Raw genomic sequence first — 18,276 nt, 5'->3', positions numbered from 1 at the left:
AGCTGATGAAACTGAGTTTTTCTGTCTGTAATAAAGCCCTTTAGTGGGGGAAAACTCATTGTGATTGGATAGGCCTACGCTCACCCATGGCTACGCCCCTGCCCAGTCATGTGAAATCAAGAGATTAGGGCCTAATGAATTTATGAATTCTACATAAGAGTATCTCAACCTTCCACACAAGGCAAAACATTCCATTACACTATAGCCAACTTGTCAACGGTATGAAATTCACCATATTAAATTATTTTAATTGTGCACACCTACCCCAATGCTCTGTTTCTGATGACTGGGATGAATGCAGGAGCAGGACAAGACACCCTCTTTTTGACTGACATCTGATGTAAGGGCATGTACGTGATAGGCCTATTTGGCTTATATGATTATGATGGTCATAATGCTTCATGACAGTGTCAGTGCATTTTCTTAGTCCAAGTAATGTGACACAGGATGGTCACAATGCTTTATGACGGTGTCATAAAGTGTATTTTGTACAAGTTATTTAAAATGTGATGGGGGGGGGAACATGACTGTAAAGAATTAATTTCAACAACAAAGGACTTTTAAAAAAAACTTTCAAATGAAAGGAAACTTCTTGGCAGGGAAAAACACATTTTGCATAAATGTGGGTTTTGACACTCCTATGTAGGTGTCATAACAGCCATAAAATAATGCAATATGTCACAACAGGTCTAACTGTATGGGTCATGAGTGTTATGACAATATGACAGGTTATGACAATTTGCCAGCTATTATGACATGGTTATGAAGTAAAGTGTTACTATAAGGTCAGTGTTAAAATGTAAAGGCCCAGGATGGAGAAGTCAAGCTGACTGATGGCTCTGTGGTTAACATGACTATGGTTCTGGTTCTGTCTGCGGGCCTAGTATGTATAATACTCTCTGTGTATCTGTGTTTGTAGGCCTGGCATGTCAGCCAAACTGAGGATGACGGTTCAACATGGACTAAGCACCTTGCGAGCCAGAGAGAAACATGGCCTTCAACCTGCCCTGCCCATACACTGGGCCCAGCACCTCAGCTCAGCGGTAACCACCTCAGCCAGATGAGACACCTGCCCTTTTCTGTCACACACTACATTAGTGAACATATGTGCTAGGTGTCTGTCTGACATGATTACCTCCGCATTTACTCAATAGTATTTATAACTTCGTATGATGATTATTTATAACTCTCGGACTAGCGAGAATATTCTACTAAATCCCTTTGGTAAAGTAAATTATGAATATTTAAAACAAAATAACTGTGAGAATGTGACACTGAATGAGGTGTCCTTAGTAAAAATGAATGATTTTGAAGGAATTACATTTCTGCATTCGGATTAAACATCTGTTCTGATGTAATTCCCAGGGGTTTGGTGTGAACTCATACTACGACCACGAGTACATAAGGCGGAGTGTCCACTACTGGAACGTGGTGCTCCCCCTGCTGGACAAAATCAAGAGGAGCCGTGGCATCCCTGGACCACTGGACCCCCTGTTCATACACTTCCCCTCTAGAGACATAGAGGTGAGCTACCACTACAGCTGCTTCTCTGAGCAACTGGGTTTGAACCCATCCTGCCACAACACTGTTAGTCTGCTGAGTTAAAGCATTTGCATGTGTGTAGACTTTTGATATCAAATTGAATTTTATTGGTCACATGCGCCGAATCCAACAGGTGTAGACTTTACAGTGAAATGCTGACTTATGAGCCCATTCACAACAATGCAGTGTTAAAAAGTAAGACAAAAAAAGGGAAATAGTAACACAATAACAATAACGAGGCTATATACAAGGAGTATCAGTACCGAGTCAATGAGCAGGGGTACGAGGTAATTGAGGTAATACACTATGTACACAGTACATGTGGGTAGGGTTAAAAGTGACTTGGCAATCAGGATATATATTTGTATTTATTATTGGTCCCGGCAGCAGCTACTCTTCCTGGGGTCCAGCAAAATTAAGGCAGTTTATACAATTTTAAAAACATTACAATACATTCAGACTGTGTGCCCTCAGGCCCCTACTCCACCACTACCACATATATACAGTACAAAATCCATGTGTACGTGTGTGTATGCTCTCATGTGTGTATGCATGTCTGCCTATGTTTGTGTTGCTTTACAGTCCCTGCTGTTCCATAAGGTGTTTTTTTTTTATCTGTTTTTTTAAATCTAATTTTACTGCTTGCATGAGTTACTTGATGTGGAATAGAGTTCCATGTAGTCATGGCTCTATTTAGTATTGTGTTCCTTCCATAGTCTGTTTTGGACTTGGGGACTGTGAAGAGACCACTTGTGGCATGTCTTGTGGGGTATGCATGGGTGTCTGAGCATGGGTGTCAGACAGCCCGGTGCATTCAACATGTCAATACCTCTCATAAATACAAGCAGTGATGAAGTCAATCTCTCCTCCTCTTTCATACATATATAAACTCAGCAAAAAAGAAACGTCCCTTTTTCAGGACCCTGTCTTTCAAAGATAATTCGTAAAAATCCAAATAACTTCACAGATCTTCATTGTAAAGGGTTTTAAACACTGTTTCCCATGCTTGTACACTGAACCATAAACAGTTAATGAACATGCACCTGTGGAACGGTCGTTAAGACACTAACAGCTTACAGATGGTAGGCAATTAAGGTCACAGTTATGAACACTTAGGACACTAAAGAGGCCTTTCTACTGACTCTGAAAAAGACCAAAAGAAAGATGCCCAGGGTCCCTGCTCATCTGCGTGAACGTGCCTTAGGCATGCTGCAAGGAGGCATGAGGTCTGTAGATGTAGCCAGGGAAATAAATTGCGATGTCCTTACTGTGAGACGCCTAAGACAGCACTCTACAGGGAGACAGGACGGACAGCTGATCATCCACGCAGTGGCAGACCACATGTCACAACACCTGCACAGGATCGGTACATCCGAACATCACACCTGCGGGACAGGTACAGGATGGCAACAACAACTACCCAAGTTACACCAGGAACACACAATCCCTCCATCAGTGCTCAGACTGTCCGCAATAGGTTGAGGGAGGCTGGACTGAGGGCTTGTAGGTCTGTTGTAAGGCAGGTCCTCACCAGACATATCCGACAACAATGACGCCTATGGGCACAAACCCACCGTCGCTGGACCAGACAGGACTGGCAAAAGTGCTCTTCACTGACGAGTCGCGGTTTTGTCTCACCAGGTGTTGGTCGGATTCGCGTTTATCGTCGAAGGAATGAGCGTTACACCGAGGCCTGTACTCTGGAGCGAGATCGATTTGGAGGTGGAGGGTCCGTCATAGTCAGGGGCGGTGTGTCACAGCATCATCGGACTGAGCTTGTTGTCATTGCCTGCAATCTCCAAGCTGTGCATTACAGGGAAGACATCCTCCTCACTCATGTGGTACCCTTCCTGCAGGCTCATCCTGACATGACCCTCCAGCATGACAATGCCACCAGCCATACTGCTCGTTCTGTGCGTGATTTCCTGCAAGACCGGAATGTCAGTGTTCTGCCATGGCCAGCGAAGAGCCCGGATCTCAATCCCATTGAGCACGTCTGGGACCTGTTGGATCGGAGGGTGAGGTCTAGGGCCATTTCACCCCAGAAATGTCTGGTGCAGTTCATGAGGAGGAGATGTTTTTGCTGAGTATTGTAGATTTGTAGTGGTATAATAATGTTATGATGTACTGTTTTATTTTTTGTTTTACATGTAATGTAATTGACTTAATGTGTTTGGACCCCAGGGAGTGTAGCTGCTGCCTTGGCAACAGCTAACGGGGATCCCTAATAGATACAGATGTGAGTGCTACGGGGTGGTAGTCATTGAGATAGGTTACAGCTTGTCAGTGCATGCTCTGAGTATGCATCCTGGTAATCTGTCTGGGCCTGTGGCCTTGTGAATGTTAACATGTTTAAAAGTCTTACTCACATCGGCTACGGAGAGAGTGATCATAGTCTTCTGGAACAGCTGGTTCTCTCACACATGGACAGTGTTGCTTGCCTCTACGCGAGCATAGATGGCTTTTAGCTCATTTGGTAGGCTGGCGTCTCTGGGCAGCTCTCGGCTGGGTTTCCCGTTGTATTCTGTGATAGTTTGCAAGCCCTGCCACATCAAACAAGTGTCAGAGCTGGTGTAATAGGATTTGATCATAGTCCTGTATTGACACTTTGCCTGTTTGATGGTTCGTCGCAGGGCCCAGCGTCGTCCGGTTTAGGGCAGGGTTTGGCTGGTCGGGATTTCCTTGTCCCATCGCGCTCTAGCGACTTCTTGAGGTGGGCCGGGCTCCTGCAAGCTGACTACGGTCGCCAGTTGGACGGCGTTTCCTCCGACACAGTGGTGCGGCTGGCTTCTGGGTTAAGCGAGCAGTGTGTCAGGAAGCAGTGCGGCTTGGCAGGGATGTGTTTTTCCAAGGACGCATGGCTCTCGACCTTCGCCTCTCACAAGTCCGTAGGGTAGTTGCAGCAATGGGACAAGACTGTAACTACCGATATCACCAAAAAGGAGTAAAAATAATCACCGGCCACTAGGAACGCCGCCTCTAGATGAGCATTTTCTTGTTTGCTTATGGCCTTATACAGCTTGTTGAGTGCGGTCTTAGTGCCAGCATCGGTTTGTGGCGGTAAATACAACTACGAAAAATACAGATGAATACTCTTGGTAAATAGTATGGTCTACAGCTTATCATGAGTTACAGTAACTCAGGCGAGCAGAACATTGATACTTCCTTAATATTTGAGATTGCGCACCAGCTGTTGTTAATAAAGAGACCCATCACCACCACCCTGGATCTGCCGTTCTGTACTGTCGATGCATTGAAAAACCAGGTAGCTTTATATTATCCATATCCTTGTTCAGCTGTGACTCCAAGAAGCATAGTATTTTACAGTTCTTAATGTCCTGTTGATAGGATAGTCTCGAACAGAGCTCATCCAATTTTTTTCTCCAGCGATTGCACATTCGCAAATAGAACCGAGGGTAGAAACAGTCTCACCAGGGTGCTCGCGTGCCGACCTCTATACGAGTGTCGTGGATCAGGGCCTGGTCCGGGATAATCCGTATGTCTTTTGCCTCCGACTCATTGAAGTAGAAATCCTCGTCCAAACGGAGGTTAGTGATAGCTGTTCTCATGTTCAGAAGCTTTTTTCGGTCATAGTGTTTCCACCATTGTTTCCTATGTACAAAAAAAAGTTCAGATTAGGACAAAACAAGACACTAAATAGCACAATTGGTCAGGAGCCTGTAAAACGGCGGCTATTCACTCCGGCGCGATGTAATCACTGTTGCCAAGCCAAAAAATTGACAAGACCAGTTTTAATGTATGCATTGCTCTATTTTTATTGGTTAGTGTGTTTGTGTTCATCGCAGATCCCATCAGTGAAGGGCTTTGAGGAGGAGGCCAAGATAGCATTTGCAATCCTCCTGGACATCGAGGGGAAGACCGAGGAGGCTATCGCTACCCTGGAGACCATCAACAACATCTCGTCTAACTGGCACCTAGCTAGGGTATGTAGTGAGGGGTTCACTGCTCTACCTTGGTCTTGGAGTCTGTCACCTGCACTTCATCACCATGCTTTTAAGTGCAGCTCCCAGTAAAAAATTCTGCCAGTATTTTTCTCTGTTTTACCATACAAAATGTGTTTGTTATGAATTGTGTCTTTTGATATATCTCTGTGTGTTTTGTAGATCTTCCAGCGTCTGTCTGAGGAGGCCGGTAGCGGTGTGGAGGAGACACAGGACAGGTGCATCATATTCCTCAGGAAGTTCCGAACTTACCTGTCCAAGATCTACAACGCCAACGCTGACGACATGGATAAGGTTAGACACCCACACTAGTGGTGCGCGGGTCAGCTATTTGTTCACTTGCCTGCAATTGCTAAAGCTAAGGCCCGCACCCAACCCTAACCCACAAATATAGAATATGTGCTATAGGCTATAGTCAATGACCGCAGAACCATTCTTTGATAGGGGTGCATGATTTCTTTTGTTGCATGATTTTGATGTGTTTCTACTAATAATTTCTGACATTTTGGTAGGCTATTTGTTAGTCATCTTCTCTATAATTAGATACATGCAGCTTCTCTTCTGTCATTAAATGTTGCCCTAGAAGACTAAATTAACCCTTGCTCTCCAGAATAAATCGATAGAATGAATGCTTCAAACTAGTTGACATCTGAGAAAATGCAATAACTCAACAACAACAAAAAGATAAAGATGGCACCTCTACCGATGGTATCTAACTGAGCATTCGCATTCTCTCAAGATGCTGAAAGAAATAAATAATACTTCTCCACTCCTGTTCCTGAGTAAAAATGTTGCCCACATTTTGTGTATAATTTTACTGCAAGAAATGCTTAATTCTGCTGCCGTTAATATTAAGGCTATGTGAGAGGTTATAGGCCTACAGTCAGTGTCCAGATTTGAGTTTCCATTTAACCCATCTGAACAGTAGGCTACAGTTACCTTCATATAATCAAAAGTTTAAGATGACATTCAACCATATTCACTGTTATGTCCCAGCTGCCCGTTTCGATGGAGGAGGTGATGGATCTCCTGAATGATGTGAAACAGCAGCTGGAGGAGAGTGGAGAAGCGATGGATGAAGAGGAGGACGGACCGGTCCACTCCAGCCTTCAGTTTACTAAGCCTGCTGCTTCAATCTCTTGTGTCAAATTCGCCCCATTAACCCCCTCCCCCAGCAAGAGCTTGGTCTCTCCCTCCAAAAGACACCTGGTACGTTTAATTATAAATGTTGACTTATAAACATATGTGTGAGAGTTGTTCTTCCTATTTTTCAAACATGGACATGCATGCACTCAAACAACCTGTACAGTAAATCTTTCTCGCATAAATAATCGAAATATCTTAATGGGGGGGCGGGAAATTATCCTCCATTTCCAGATTTCCCCAAAGAAGCCACCTCATTGGGCGGAGGACCAGAAGTCCCTCCTGCAGATGCTCTGCCAGCAGGTGGAGAGCCTCAAGGTCAGCCCCTGGCTTCATTGTTTTTGAGGATCTGGGAGATGGATGTTAGCCATGTCAAGTGTGCCTATTAAATTATAGATGTTAATGTATGGTTTCTGTGTTGATAAGTGCTGTGTGGTTGGGTTGCAGAATGAGGTCCATGACCTGAGGCATCACTCGTCAGACAGCATGGCGTCACCCCACCAAAGAATGTATGGCGATGGGTACGGGGCTGAGAGCATGCAGGAGGGCTACCCCCCAGCACAGACCTTCCATGGAGCACCCCTCACTGGTAGGAACACGGTACACAACTGAGTTGTGTAGTTTGACTGTGTGTTATACAGAAATAGCAATGTTTCTAGGATATTCAATTATGAATGTTGATTATACCCTCTTTCCTCTTTTTGTTTACAGTTGCCACCACACAGGCACCCTCTATGTATTACAATCAATCCCCTGCTTATAACGCCGGACAGTATCTCCTTCGTACGGCAGCCAATGTTACCCCAACAAAGGTATGTGTTTATACCTTGGGATTCTTTAAGAATTGAGAATGGTTTAGTTATTTAAAGTGGGATAGTATTTTCAGTAGGGCTGGGCGATATGGCCTAAATTCATATCTTGATTTTTTTTCAAAGAATGGTACAGTACCAGTCAAAAGTTGGGACACATCTACTCATTCAAGGTTTTTTATGTTGGTGGGGGACTACTTTCTACATTGTAGAATAATAGTGAAGACATCAAAACTATGAAATAACACATATGGAATCATGTAGTAACCAAAAAAGGGGTTTGAGATTCTTCAAAGTAGCCACCCTTTGCCTTGATGACAGCTTTGCACACTTGGCATTCTCTCAACCAACTTCACCTGGAATGCTTTTCCAACAGTCTTGAAGGAGTTCCCACATATGCTGAGCACTTGTTGGCTGCTTTTCCTTCATTCTGCGGTCCAGCTCATCCCTAACCATCAATTGGGTTGAGGTTGGGTGGTTGTGGAGGCCAGGTCATCTGATGCATCACTCATCACTCTCCTTCTTGGTCAAATAGCCCTTACACTGTCTGAAGGTGTGTTGGGTCATTGTCCTGTTGTAAAACAAATGATTGTCACCATAAGCGCAAACCAGATGGGATGGTGTATCACTGCAGAATGCTGTGGTAGCCATGCTGCAGCAGAGGTAACTTTGGTTCTTCCTTTCCTGTGACGGTGCTCATGAGAGACAGTTTCATTATAGCGCTTGATGGTTTTTGCGACTGCACTTGAAGAAACTTTCAAAGTTCCTGACATTTTACGAATAACTGACCTTCATGTCTTAAAGTAATGATGGACTGTTGTGTCTCGTTGCTTATTTGACCTGTTCTTGCCATAATATGGACATGTTCTTCTGTATACCACCCCTACCTTGTCACAACACAACTGATTGGCTCAAACTCATTAAACTTCTTATGGCTTGAATCCCGTTAGCGGGATCGATATGACGACAGCCAGTGAAAGTGCACGGCAGCAAATTCAAAACAACAACAAATATCATAATTAAAATTTCTCAAACATAGAAGTATTATACAGCATTTTAAAGATAAGATTCTCCTTAATCTAACCACAGTATTCGATTTCAAAAAGGCTTTACGGCGAAAGCAAAACATTAGATTATGTTAGGACAGCACCTAAACAAGAAAAACCACACAGCCATTTTCCAAGCAAGGAGAGGCGTCACAAAAACCAGAAATACAGCTAAAATGAATTACTAACCTTTGATGATCTTCATCAGATGACACTCCCAGGACTCAATGTTACAAAATACATGTATGTTTTGTTCGATAAAGTTCATATTTATATCCATAAACCCCATTTTTACATTGGCGCGTGATGTTCAGAAAATGTATTCCCACCAAAACCTATATACTACTCCTTAATGCAACCGCTGTGTCAGATTTTAAAATAGCTTTACGGCGAAAGCACATTTTTCAATATTCTGAGTACAGAGCTCAGCCATCAAAGCAAGCTATACAGTTACCCGCCAAGTTCTGGAGTCAACTAAACTCAGAATTGGTATTATAAATCTTCCCTTACCTTTGCTGATCTTCATCGGAATGCACTCCCAGGCCTCCCACTTCCACAAGAAATGTTATTTTTGTTCGAAATACTTCATATTTATTTCCAAATACCTCTGTTTTGTTTGCGCGTTCCGATCACTATCCAAAGGCATAAAACAACAGCGTAAAACAGCGTAAAACAACAGACAAAAAGTCAAATAGTTCCATTACCGTTCGTAGAAACATGTCAAACAATGTTTACAATCAATCCTTAGGGTCTTTTTTTTAACATAAAACGTCGATAATATTCCAACCGGACAAAAGCGTATTCATTACAGAAGAAAAAGGAGCGGCGCTCCAAGCGTGCCGCGCTGTAAACAACTCACTGGTCCCAGGCAGTCCACTGATTGACTGATCTCCTATTCTCTGCCCAGTAACAGTAGACGGATGAAACAAGTTTCTAATGGCTGTTGACAGCCAATGGAAGCCTTAGGAAGTGCAAAATGACCCCACAGACACTGTAGTTTGAACAGGGATTAGATAGAAAAACTACAAGTCACTTCCTGGTTGGATCTTTTCTCAGGTTTTTGCCTGCCATATGAGTTCTGTTATACTCACAGACAACGTTCAAACAGTTTTAGAAACTTCAGAGTGTTTTCTGTCCAAAGCTACTAATAATATGCATATCTTAGTTTCTGAGAGTGAGTAGCAGGCAATTTACTTTGGGCAAGTCAGTCATCCAAGCGACTCAATACTGCCACCATCCATAAGAAGTTAAGAAGGACAGAAATTCCACAAATTAACAAGGCACACCTGTTAATTGAAATGCATTCCATGTGACTACCTCATGAAGCTGGTTGAGAGAATGTCAAGCGTGTGCAAAGCTGTCATCTAGGCAAAGGTTGGCTACTTTGAAGAATCTTAAATATAAAATATTATTCTAAAATGTAGAAAATATAAAAAATAAAGACAAACCCTGGAATGAGTATGTGTCCAAACATTTGACTACTACGTATATAATATATATTTTTTAAACTTCTCTAAGTAAGCTTTGTACAGTTAAAGGGTCAAATACACTGCATTTCAAATGCAGTCAGAAATAATATAATGAATTCAAGGCTTGTGAAGTTATACCTCGGCTAAATATAGGGCTTCCACAATCATAAGTGGCGAAGCGGTCTTAGGCACTGCATCTCAGTGCTTGAGGCATCACTACAGTCCCTAGTTCGAATCCAGGCTGCATCACAACTATCCGTGATTGGGAGTCCCATAGGGCGGCGCACATTTGACCCATCGTCGTCTGGGTTTGGCCAGTGTAGGCCGTCATTGTAAGTAAGAATTTGGTCTTAACTGACTTGCCTAGTTAAATAAATAAAAAATAAGACTAATAATGTAATATTTTTATCAAAATGATTTAACCTGCCTTTTTGTAATCACGGATCTGTCTAACCAGAACCATGCATAATGCACATTTACTAATAATGACTAACTTCTTGTAGCAGGCATTAGGCTCTAGAAAATTAATAAAGGTCTCATAATTAATCTCAAGCACAAGCCCATGTGCTAGTGACTAGCTAGCTAATCTTTATATTTACATTTTAGCTAACCTGGATCTAGCTAAGAAGGAAGAACAGTTTAATTGTTATGAACACAGCCTTCTGTCCGTCTTCAACTGTTTGAACAGCATGTTAGCTTGTCCACTTTGTTCAGATATTGAAATCGAGTGGCCTACCTAAATTCTCAGAATGAGAACAAGTTGAGATTTCTTTATACAATTGTGTTTTATGCTTATTGCACATTTATAAAACACAGACTAGACAGCTAGCATAAAGGTATTTGGCTAAAATGCTGCTAGTGGTACTTGATGCCACATGCGACAAACTGAGCATTCATTTTCCAGAATCAATGGTCATGGCTACTCTCGTTTTAACATCTCTATTACGGTAAAATCATTTCTTAATGTGTTTCGGTGTCCATATGATCGATTCTGTTGGACCAGACGTCAAATGCAAATAGTGAGTTAAAACTGCTCATCAGAGAGGAAGAAGTGATCTCTCATCTTTGTTTTCGTGAGGGGCTTGGTGTGTGTGTCTGATTCTGTGTAAACCAGAGGAAGAGGCGAAGTCTGTTCAAAATCAGCCAAATGCGTTTCTATGGCCTTATTTTGGACCTAAGCTTGTCGTATTCCTTCCTGCCTTGGTGACAACAACTACCATTGTTAGGGTGGAGACGTACATCTTGTCATTATATACAGATCTCTGGTGTAAATGGGAAGGTGCACAGAAGGAGCAAAGGAGACGAGATCAAAAAGACATTAACGTTTATTAAAAAGGAAACACAAAAAAACTTGGTTCTTGCAATACAGGCAGTTTGGAATATCGTGCAAAAACATATATTTGGAATTAATTGACTTAATTTGATATCGCCCAGCCCTACTTTTCAGTGGCAAATATGAAATGCATAGGTTTTAGTTTGAATACATTTTTCTTTCTCTTGTGTCTCAGGCTCCTGTGTATGGAATCAACCGCCTGCCACCCCAGCAGCACATGTATGCCTACCAGCAGCCCACAAACACACCTCCCCTGCAGTCAACACCAGCCTGCATCTACCCTCCTCAAGATCAGGTCTTCAGCGCCCCTCTCCGCTTTGAGTCACCAGCAACCAGTCTTCTATCCCCATACAGTGAGGAATACTACGGCCACTCTCAGCCCACCACAAACCCTCCCCTCCCAGAGCCTGGCTACTTCACCAAGCCCTCCATTGTACCTGTCCAACCACCAAAGAGCATTGAGGGGAAGCCTGTGGGCTTTGGGAAGATCTCTTTTGGCCAGCCGATCCCTGCTGAGCCTCCTAAGTTGCCCAGCTTTGGTGCTGGAATAGTCGCCCAGTCCACTCCATCATCCGCTGCCTTTAAATTCAACTCCAACTTTAAATCCAATGATGGGGACTTCACCTTCAAGTCCAAAAACAATGAGAGCCTGTTGGGTCTTCTGACATCAGACATTCCCACCAAATCTGAGGGTCCCTCAGAGGGGAAGCCCCAAGAGCCTCGTAGCCAGGGAGGGATTTTTACCTTTGGCACTAAAAGCGCTCCTGGGTTCTCCTTTGCTGACACAATCCAGATCCAGGACAAACCAAACCTGTTTGGAAAAATTGACCAGCCATTTAGTTTCACTGATGTAACCATGCCGGTATTTGGGCTGGCAAACACAGCGGAGGAGGAGAAGGGAGCAGAGAGCAATAACGACAGCACTCATGTGGAGGAGGACGAGGATGGGCCTCACTTTGAGCCTATTGTGCCCCTCCCTGACAAAGTAGACGTGAAGACTGGAGAGGAGGAAGAGGAGGAGATGTTCTGTAACAGGGCCAAGCTGTTCAGATTCGATGCGGAGACAAAAGAGTGGAAAGAGAGAGGTATCGGCTTAGTCAAAATCCTAAAGCACAGTAGATCAGGAAAAGTGCGTCTACTGATGAGGAGGGAGCAGGTTCTGAAGATCTGCGCTAACCACTACATCACGCCAGATATGCTCCTGAAACCAAATGCTGGATCTGACAAGTCCTGGGTCTGGAATGCCGTTGATTATGCGGATGAGGAACCAAGGCCTGAGCAACTGGCCATCCGGTACAAAACGCAAGACGAGGCATTGCTCTTCAAGACAAAGTTTGAAGAGGCTCAGAAGATCGTTCCCAAATCTCCAGAAAAGCAGCAAGATCAGTCATATAGGAATTTTCCTAAACCCTCTGATCCATTGGCGACAAACTTTGCTGCCCAGTTTGCAAAGAAGTACGAGGAGTGGGACTGCAATGTGTGCTGTGTAAGAAATGCAGCTAAAGTTATGCAGTGTGTTTCCTGCCAGACTGCCAACCCTAATGTCCCATCGAAGCCGGCCCACACACCGACTACTGACATCAAAGGCTTTACTAGTGGGGCAGCTTCAGTGGGAGGATTTACTTTTGGATTTGGAGCTGACTCGTCAAAAGACACCAGCAGCTCAGGATCTATTGGAAAAGGATTTGGGTCTTTTGGAGCTCAGATACCCTCCTCCTTTACGTTTGGAACCAGTGGCACCACTTATATACCTGCTGCTGGTTTTGGTGCCCAGTTTGGAAAGAGGCAAGAAACCACAACAGTAGCAGCAGAATCAAAGCCCTCAACCATGCCATTTGACTCTGGATTTGGTGTGCAGTTTGGCAAAAAGCCAGGACAGTGGGACTGTGATACATGCGCTGTAAGAAATGAGGCATCTGCAAACAGTTGTCTCTCTTGTCAAACTCCTAACCCTTCAGGAAAACCTGCTGCTGGTGGCCCAGCATTGGCAACCCTCTCAAATGGGTCTGGATTTGGTGCACAGTTCAGCAAAAAGCCAGGACAGTGGGACTGTGATACATGCGCTGTAAGAAATGAGGCATCTGCAAACAGTTGTCTCTCTTGTCAAACTCCTAACCCTTCAGGAAAAGCTGCTGCTGGTGGCCCAGCATTGGCAACCCTCTCAACTAGGTCTGGATTTGGTGCACAGTTTGGCAAAAAAACAGGGCAGTGGGAGTGTGATGTTAGAAATGATGAGTCTACTAGCAGTTGTGTTTCTTGTCAAACTCCAAACCCTGTAGCCAAAACAGATGTAGATGGAGCAGCACAATCAAAGCCCTCAACCATGCCATTTGGTGCCCCAGCTTCTGCAACCCTCTCAACTGGGTCTGGATTTGGTGCCCAATTCAGCAAAAAGCTAGGGCAATGGGACTGTGATACATGCGTTGTAAGAAACGAGGCTTCTTCAAGCAGTTGTGTTTCTTGTCAAACTCCTAACCCTTCAGCAAAATCAACAGTAGCGGTAGAACCAGCAACAAAGCCAACAGTGTCAGGCTTTGCTGCTCCTTTTTCAAAGAAGGATGGACAATGGGACTGTGACACCTGTCTAGTGAGGAATGATGCATCTGCCTCTAAGTGTGTTTCCTGCCAGACACCCAACCCCAATGCTAGCAGCTCCTCTTTTGGGGCCATGTTTGCCAGGCAGGGGGGACAGTGGGACTGTGACGCATGTCTAGTCAGAAACAACAACTCTGCCAGTCAATGTGTCTCCTGTGAGATGCCCAACCCCAATGTTAAGAGCACAGCCACAGCCGCCACTTCCAGCTCATCCTTCAGCTTTAACTTCGGGCGTCGGAGTGCCTCTACTCAACCTACAGGCGCTGGGTTTAAAGCAAACTTCAACAGTGACAGCTCTTTGCAGTTTGGTACAGGCAAAGTTGATAAAAGTTCCCCTGCATCCTTCAAGTTTGAGACCCCTCCTCAGGCTGAAAGCAGTACCCCCAGTGCTGCAGGCTTCTCTTTCACCATGCCTATCCCAGCAGGTGGCTTTAAGTTTGGCACTCAGGAAACTGCAAAGGAAACCCTACCAGCTGAAACTCAGACCCCTGCTTCAGGGTCTGCATCAATGTTCCTGAAGAGTATCGCAGAGCAGCACAAAGAGAAAGAGAAGGAATCTGGTGTCAGTGTATATGCATCAGCGCTGTCAGTGGACAAGACAGGTCAGGATGAAAATCCCCTCTTCACTGGCAAACCCAACGACTTCAGTTTTGCAGACTTGGCTAAAAACTCACAAGGAGACTTCCAGTTTGGCCAGACTGACTCCAATTTCAAAGGCTTCACCCACGCTGGTGAGCAGCTGTTCACATCCCTTCAGTCAAACCAGATGGCAGACACCTCAGCTGACCAGGATGAAGAGGACGTATACAAGACGGAGGAGAATGACGATATCCAGTTTGAGCCTGTGGTCCAGATGCCAGAGAAAGTGGACCTGGTCACAGGAGAGGAGGACGAACAGGCCCTCTACTCCCAGAGAGTGAAGCTTTTCAGGTTTGACGGAGACATCAGCCAATGGAAGGAGAGGGGCGTTGGGGTCCTCAAGATCCTGAAGAACGCCACCAATGGCAGGCTTAGGGTTCTGATGAGGAGAGAGCAGGTCCTGAAGGTGTGTGCCAACCACTGGATTACCACCACCATGAACCTGAAGCCCTTGGCTGGCTCCGACAAGGCCTGGATGTGGCTGGCTAATGACTTCTCTGATGGAGATGCCAGACTGGAGCAACTCGCTGCCAAGTTTAAAACCCCTGAGCTTGCTGAGGAGTTCAAGCTAAAGTTTGAGGAGTGTCAGAGGCTCCTGTTAGACATCCCACTGCAGACTCCTCACAAGCTTGTTGACACGGGCAGAACTGCACATCTCATCCAGAAGGCAGAGGAGATGAAGTCCGGCCTGAAAGATCTTAAATCTTTCCTGACCGATGACAAAACCAAGATCAAGGAGGACGACCGCCAAGCTAACATCACGACAGCCAGTAACACCTCTGGTCTGATTATCAAGCCCCACGCGGAGAGCACTGGCCCTACCTTAGAATGGGACAACTATGACCTGAGAGAGGAGGCTCTGGACGACAGTGCTGACACCTCTGTCTACGCCTCACCCCTGGCAAGCAGCCCAATCAGGAAGAACCTCTTCTGCTTTGGAGAATCCACAGCTGGCTTTAACTTCAGCTTCCAGCCTGTCGTCAGTCCCGCCAAGTCGCTGGCCAAGATGAACCAGAGCGGGGTGTCGGTGGACGAGGAGCAGGACATTAGCCAGGAGGAGGAGCGGGACGGCCTGTACTTTGAGCCTGTGGTTCCCCTGCCAGACCTGGTAGAGATCTCCACTGGAGAGGAGAATGAAAATGTGTGTTTCAGCCACAGGGCAAAGCTGTATCGCTATGACAAAGACCTGAACCAGTGGAAGGAGAGGGGCATCGGAGACCTCAAGATACTGCAGAACTACAACACCAAACGAGTCAGACTCATCATGAGGAGAGACCAAGTCCTGAAAATCTGCGCCAACCACTGGGTCACATCTTCTATGAAGTTGGAGCCCATGAAGGGTGCTGAGAAGGCCTGGGTCTGGAGCGCTATTGACTTTGCCGAGGTAGCTAAGGGAAATGTTGAGCAGTTAGCTGTGAGATTCAAACTGAAGGATGTGGCTAACTCCTTCAGAGATGTCTTTGACCAGGCTAAAACTGCCCAGGAGAATGAGATTCTGGTCACTCCAATAGCCTCCAGTGAGACCCTTCCTCAGGAGGAAGCAATAGCGACGGGGACAACAGTGCTTGGACAAACCGCTGTGGTCATCCTGGAGGATACCACCACAGAACGGACGGAGCTGTATCATGAGACTTTACACACCCCTGACTGCAAGTCCTCCACCGCCACACCACATAGCCCTCTCAACCTCTCCAGGATGGTGATGTCCCCACCCAAGTTCCTCTTTGGAACAGACTCTCTCCAGAAGTTTTTTGGAAGCAGCCCCCCGTCGTCCAAGGAGGATGGTTCTTCGGAGAGTTCCAAGTTTAAAGACAGCGGTCGGACCTCCCAGCCTTTAACTGCATTCAAAATCTCAGAAAAAGGTAAGCCTTTTGTTATCCTTTCTTGATTGTTTTTGTTGAGCTTGCGGTTCAGTGTAAACCTTTTGTTTTTGAATGGTGATGCCCATTATGGAGTTTTCACATAATTTGACCCCATTGTGTTGTGATTCCATTCTTGTCCCATTGGTTTATCGTAATGCTCCTCCCACCAGCCCACACTCTTGTGTTAGTAGGACAGAACATAACCGTCACTCCCATTAGCCTAACTTTACATCCACTCTTCCTCACATTTGGTATTTTAATATGGGTTGTTTGATATGATAGCCGATGTAAATGATTATATAATCCATTACATTTAGTATATTATACAAAATAATGCAGTCACAAGATTTATTGCAGGCTTCGTCTTCATGAAGGCAGAAATGGGGACAGGACATAGTTGGAGAACTCTAGATTAGGCCTGGGCAATTCCAGTCCTCGGGGGCCTGGTTGTTGTCACACTTTTCTCCTCTAACGATGTCCTGTCCCCGCCATTCTTAAAGTAGTCAACTGGGTGGGACTTCCCATGGGTTACGGAAGGATCACATGATTCCATCCGAGTCATCTGCCAGTAAATTATACTTCTGAGCAAACACTAGGTGGCAGTATGCACCCTTTCAGTTTGTTTGCCAACTAGGAGGAGAAGGAGGAGGTAATAATAATGGAGATTGCATCAATGGCGCTGCCCGTGAGTTTACAGACGCCATAATGGAACTTAGGTAAAGATGATATCTCTATCATTCTCTATGGGACAGGACTGAAATAATGAAAGATTGATATTGGCCTAATCCATTACGCTTACTTAATGCAATGACGTTCAGCAACTTGAAGCTAACCAAAGATACATTAACATATTTTAATTTCTTAATCCAACCACCCACAATTCTAGTTTGTCTCACTTGCCAACCATTATTTTGTAGGATTGGATTTTAGGCTTTTCAAAGATAACCCAAAGACTTTTTGGACCAGCACCTCATCCACCCAATTTGAGCCCCCAGGTACTCTGTCACTACACTGTGTGTGCTGTGACACGTCACCTATACAGCTGTCACCCGTCTGGCCTTGCCTGGTAGCCGGTCTTAACCCGCACGCAACGAGTGGAACATGCAGTGCATTTGGAAAGTATTCAAAGCCGTTGATTTTTTTCCCACATTTTGTTACGTTGGTCTTATTCTAAAATTGAGGGAAACAACAATTTTATCAATGTACACACAATGACAAAGCAAAAACAGGTTTAGACATTTTTGCAAATGTTTAAAAAAATAAACAAATATTACGTTTACATAAGTATTCAGACCCTTTAATCACTACTTTGTTGAAGGTGAACCTACCCTCCAGTCCTGAGCGCTCGGGAGCAGGTTTTCATAAAGGATCTTTATGTACTTTACTCTGTTCATCTTTCCCTCGATCCTGACTAGTCTCCCAGTCCCTGCCGCTGAAAAACTTCCCACCGCCTTAATGCTACCACCACCATGCTTCACTGTAGGGATGGTGCCAGTTTTCCTCCAGACGTGAACCTTTGTATTCATGTCAAAGAGTTCAATCTTGGTTTCATCAGACCAGAGAATCTTGTTTCTCATGGTCAGTCCTTTAGACCCTTTTTGGCAATCTCCAAGGGGGCTGTCATGTGCCTTTTACTGAGCAGTGGCTTTCGTCTGGCCACTCTACCATAAAGGCCTGCTTGGTGGAGTGCTACAGTGATGGTTGTCTTTCTGGAAGGTTCTCCAATCTCCACAGAGGAACTCTGGAGCTCTGTCAGAGTGACCATTGGTTCTTGGTCTCCTCCCTGACCAAGGCCCTTCTCCCCCAATTGCTCAGTTTGGCCAGGGGGCCAACTCTAGGAAGAGTATTGGTGGTTTTAAACTTTTTCAATTGAAGA

General features: G+C 44.9%; 1 protein-coding gene across 1 annotated transcript in view; it reads left to right on the top strand.

Moving 5' to 3' along the window:
* The window catches only part of LOC115155731 (E3 SUMO-protein ligase RanBP2), a 34,249-nt gene that overhangs the window by 9,128 nt on the left and 6,845 nt on the right, over window positions 1–18,276 (top strand). The window contains exons 11-19 of the mRNA XM_029702633.1: window positions 920–1,043; window positions 1,366–1,524; window positions 5,349–5,486; window positions 5,667–5,798; window positions 6,501–6,713; window positions 6,882–6,965; window positions 7,095–7,236; window positions 7,359–7,459; window positions 11,480–16,400. Coding sequence (XP_029558493.1) covers window positions 920–1,043; window positions 1,366–1,524; window positions 5,349–5,486; window positions 5,667–5,798; window positions 6,501–6,713; window positions 6,882–6,965; window positions 7,095–7,236; window positions 7,359–7,459; window positions 11,480–16,400 — 6,014 coding nt within the window. The remainder of the gene's footprint in view (window positions 1–919; window positions 1,044–1,365; window positions 1,525–5,348; window positions 5,487–5,666; window positions 5,799–6,500; window positions 6,714–6,881; window positions 6,966–7,094; window positions 7,237–7,358; window positions 7,460–11,479; window positions 16,401–18,276) is intronic.

Source organism: Salmo trutta, chromosome 20 (assembly GCF_901001165.1).
Source record: "Salmo trutta chromosome 20, fSalTru1.1, whole genome shotgun sequence".
NCBI lineage: Eukaryota > Metazoa > Chordata > Actinopteri > Salmoniformes > Salmonidae > Salmo > Salmo trutta.
Note: the sequence above shows the minus strand (reverse complement) of the source record. Positions and strands in the feature narration are given on the sequence as shown.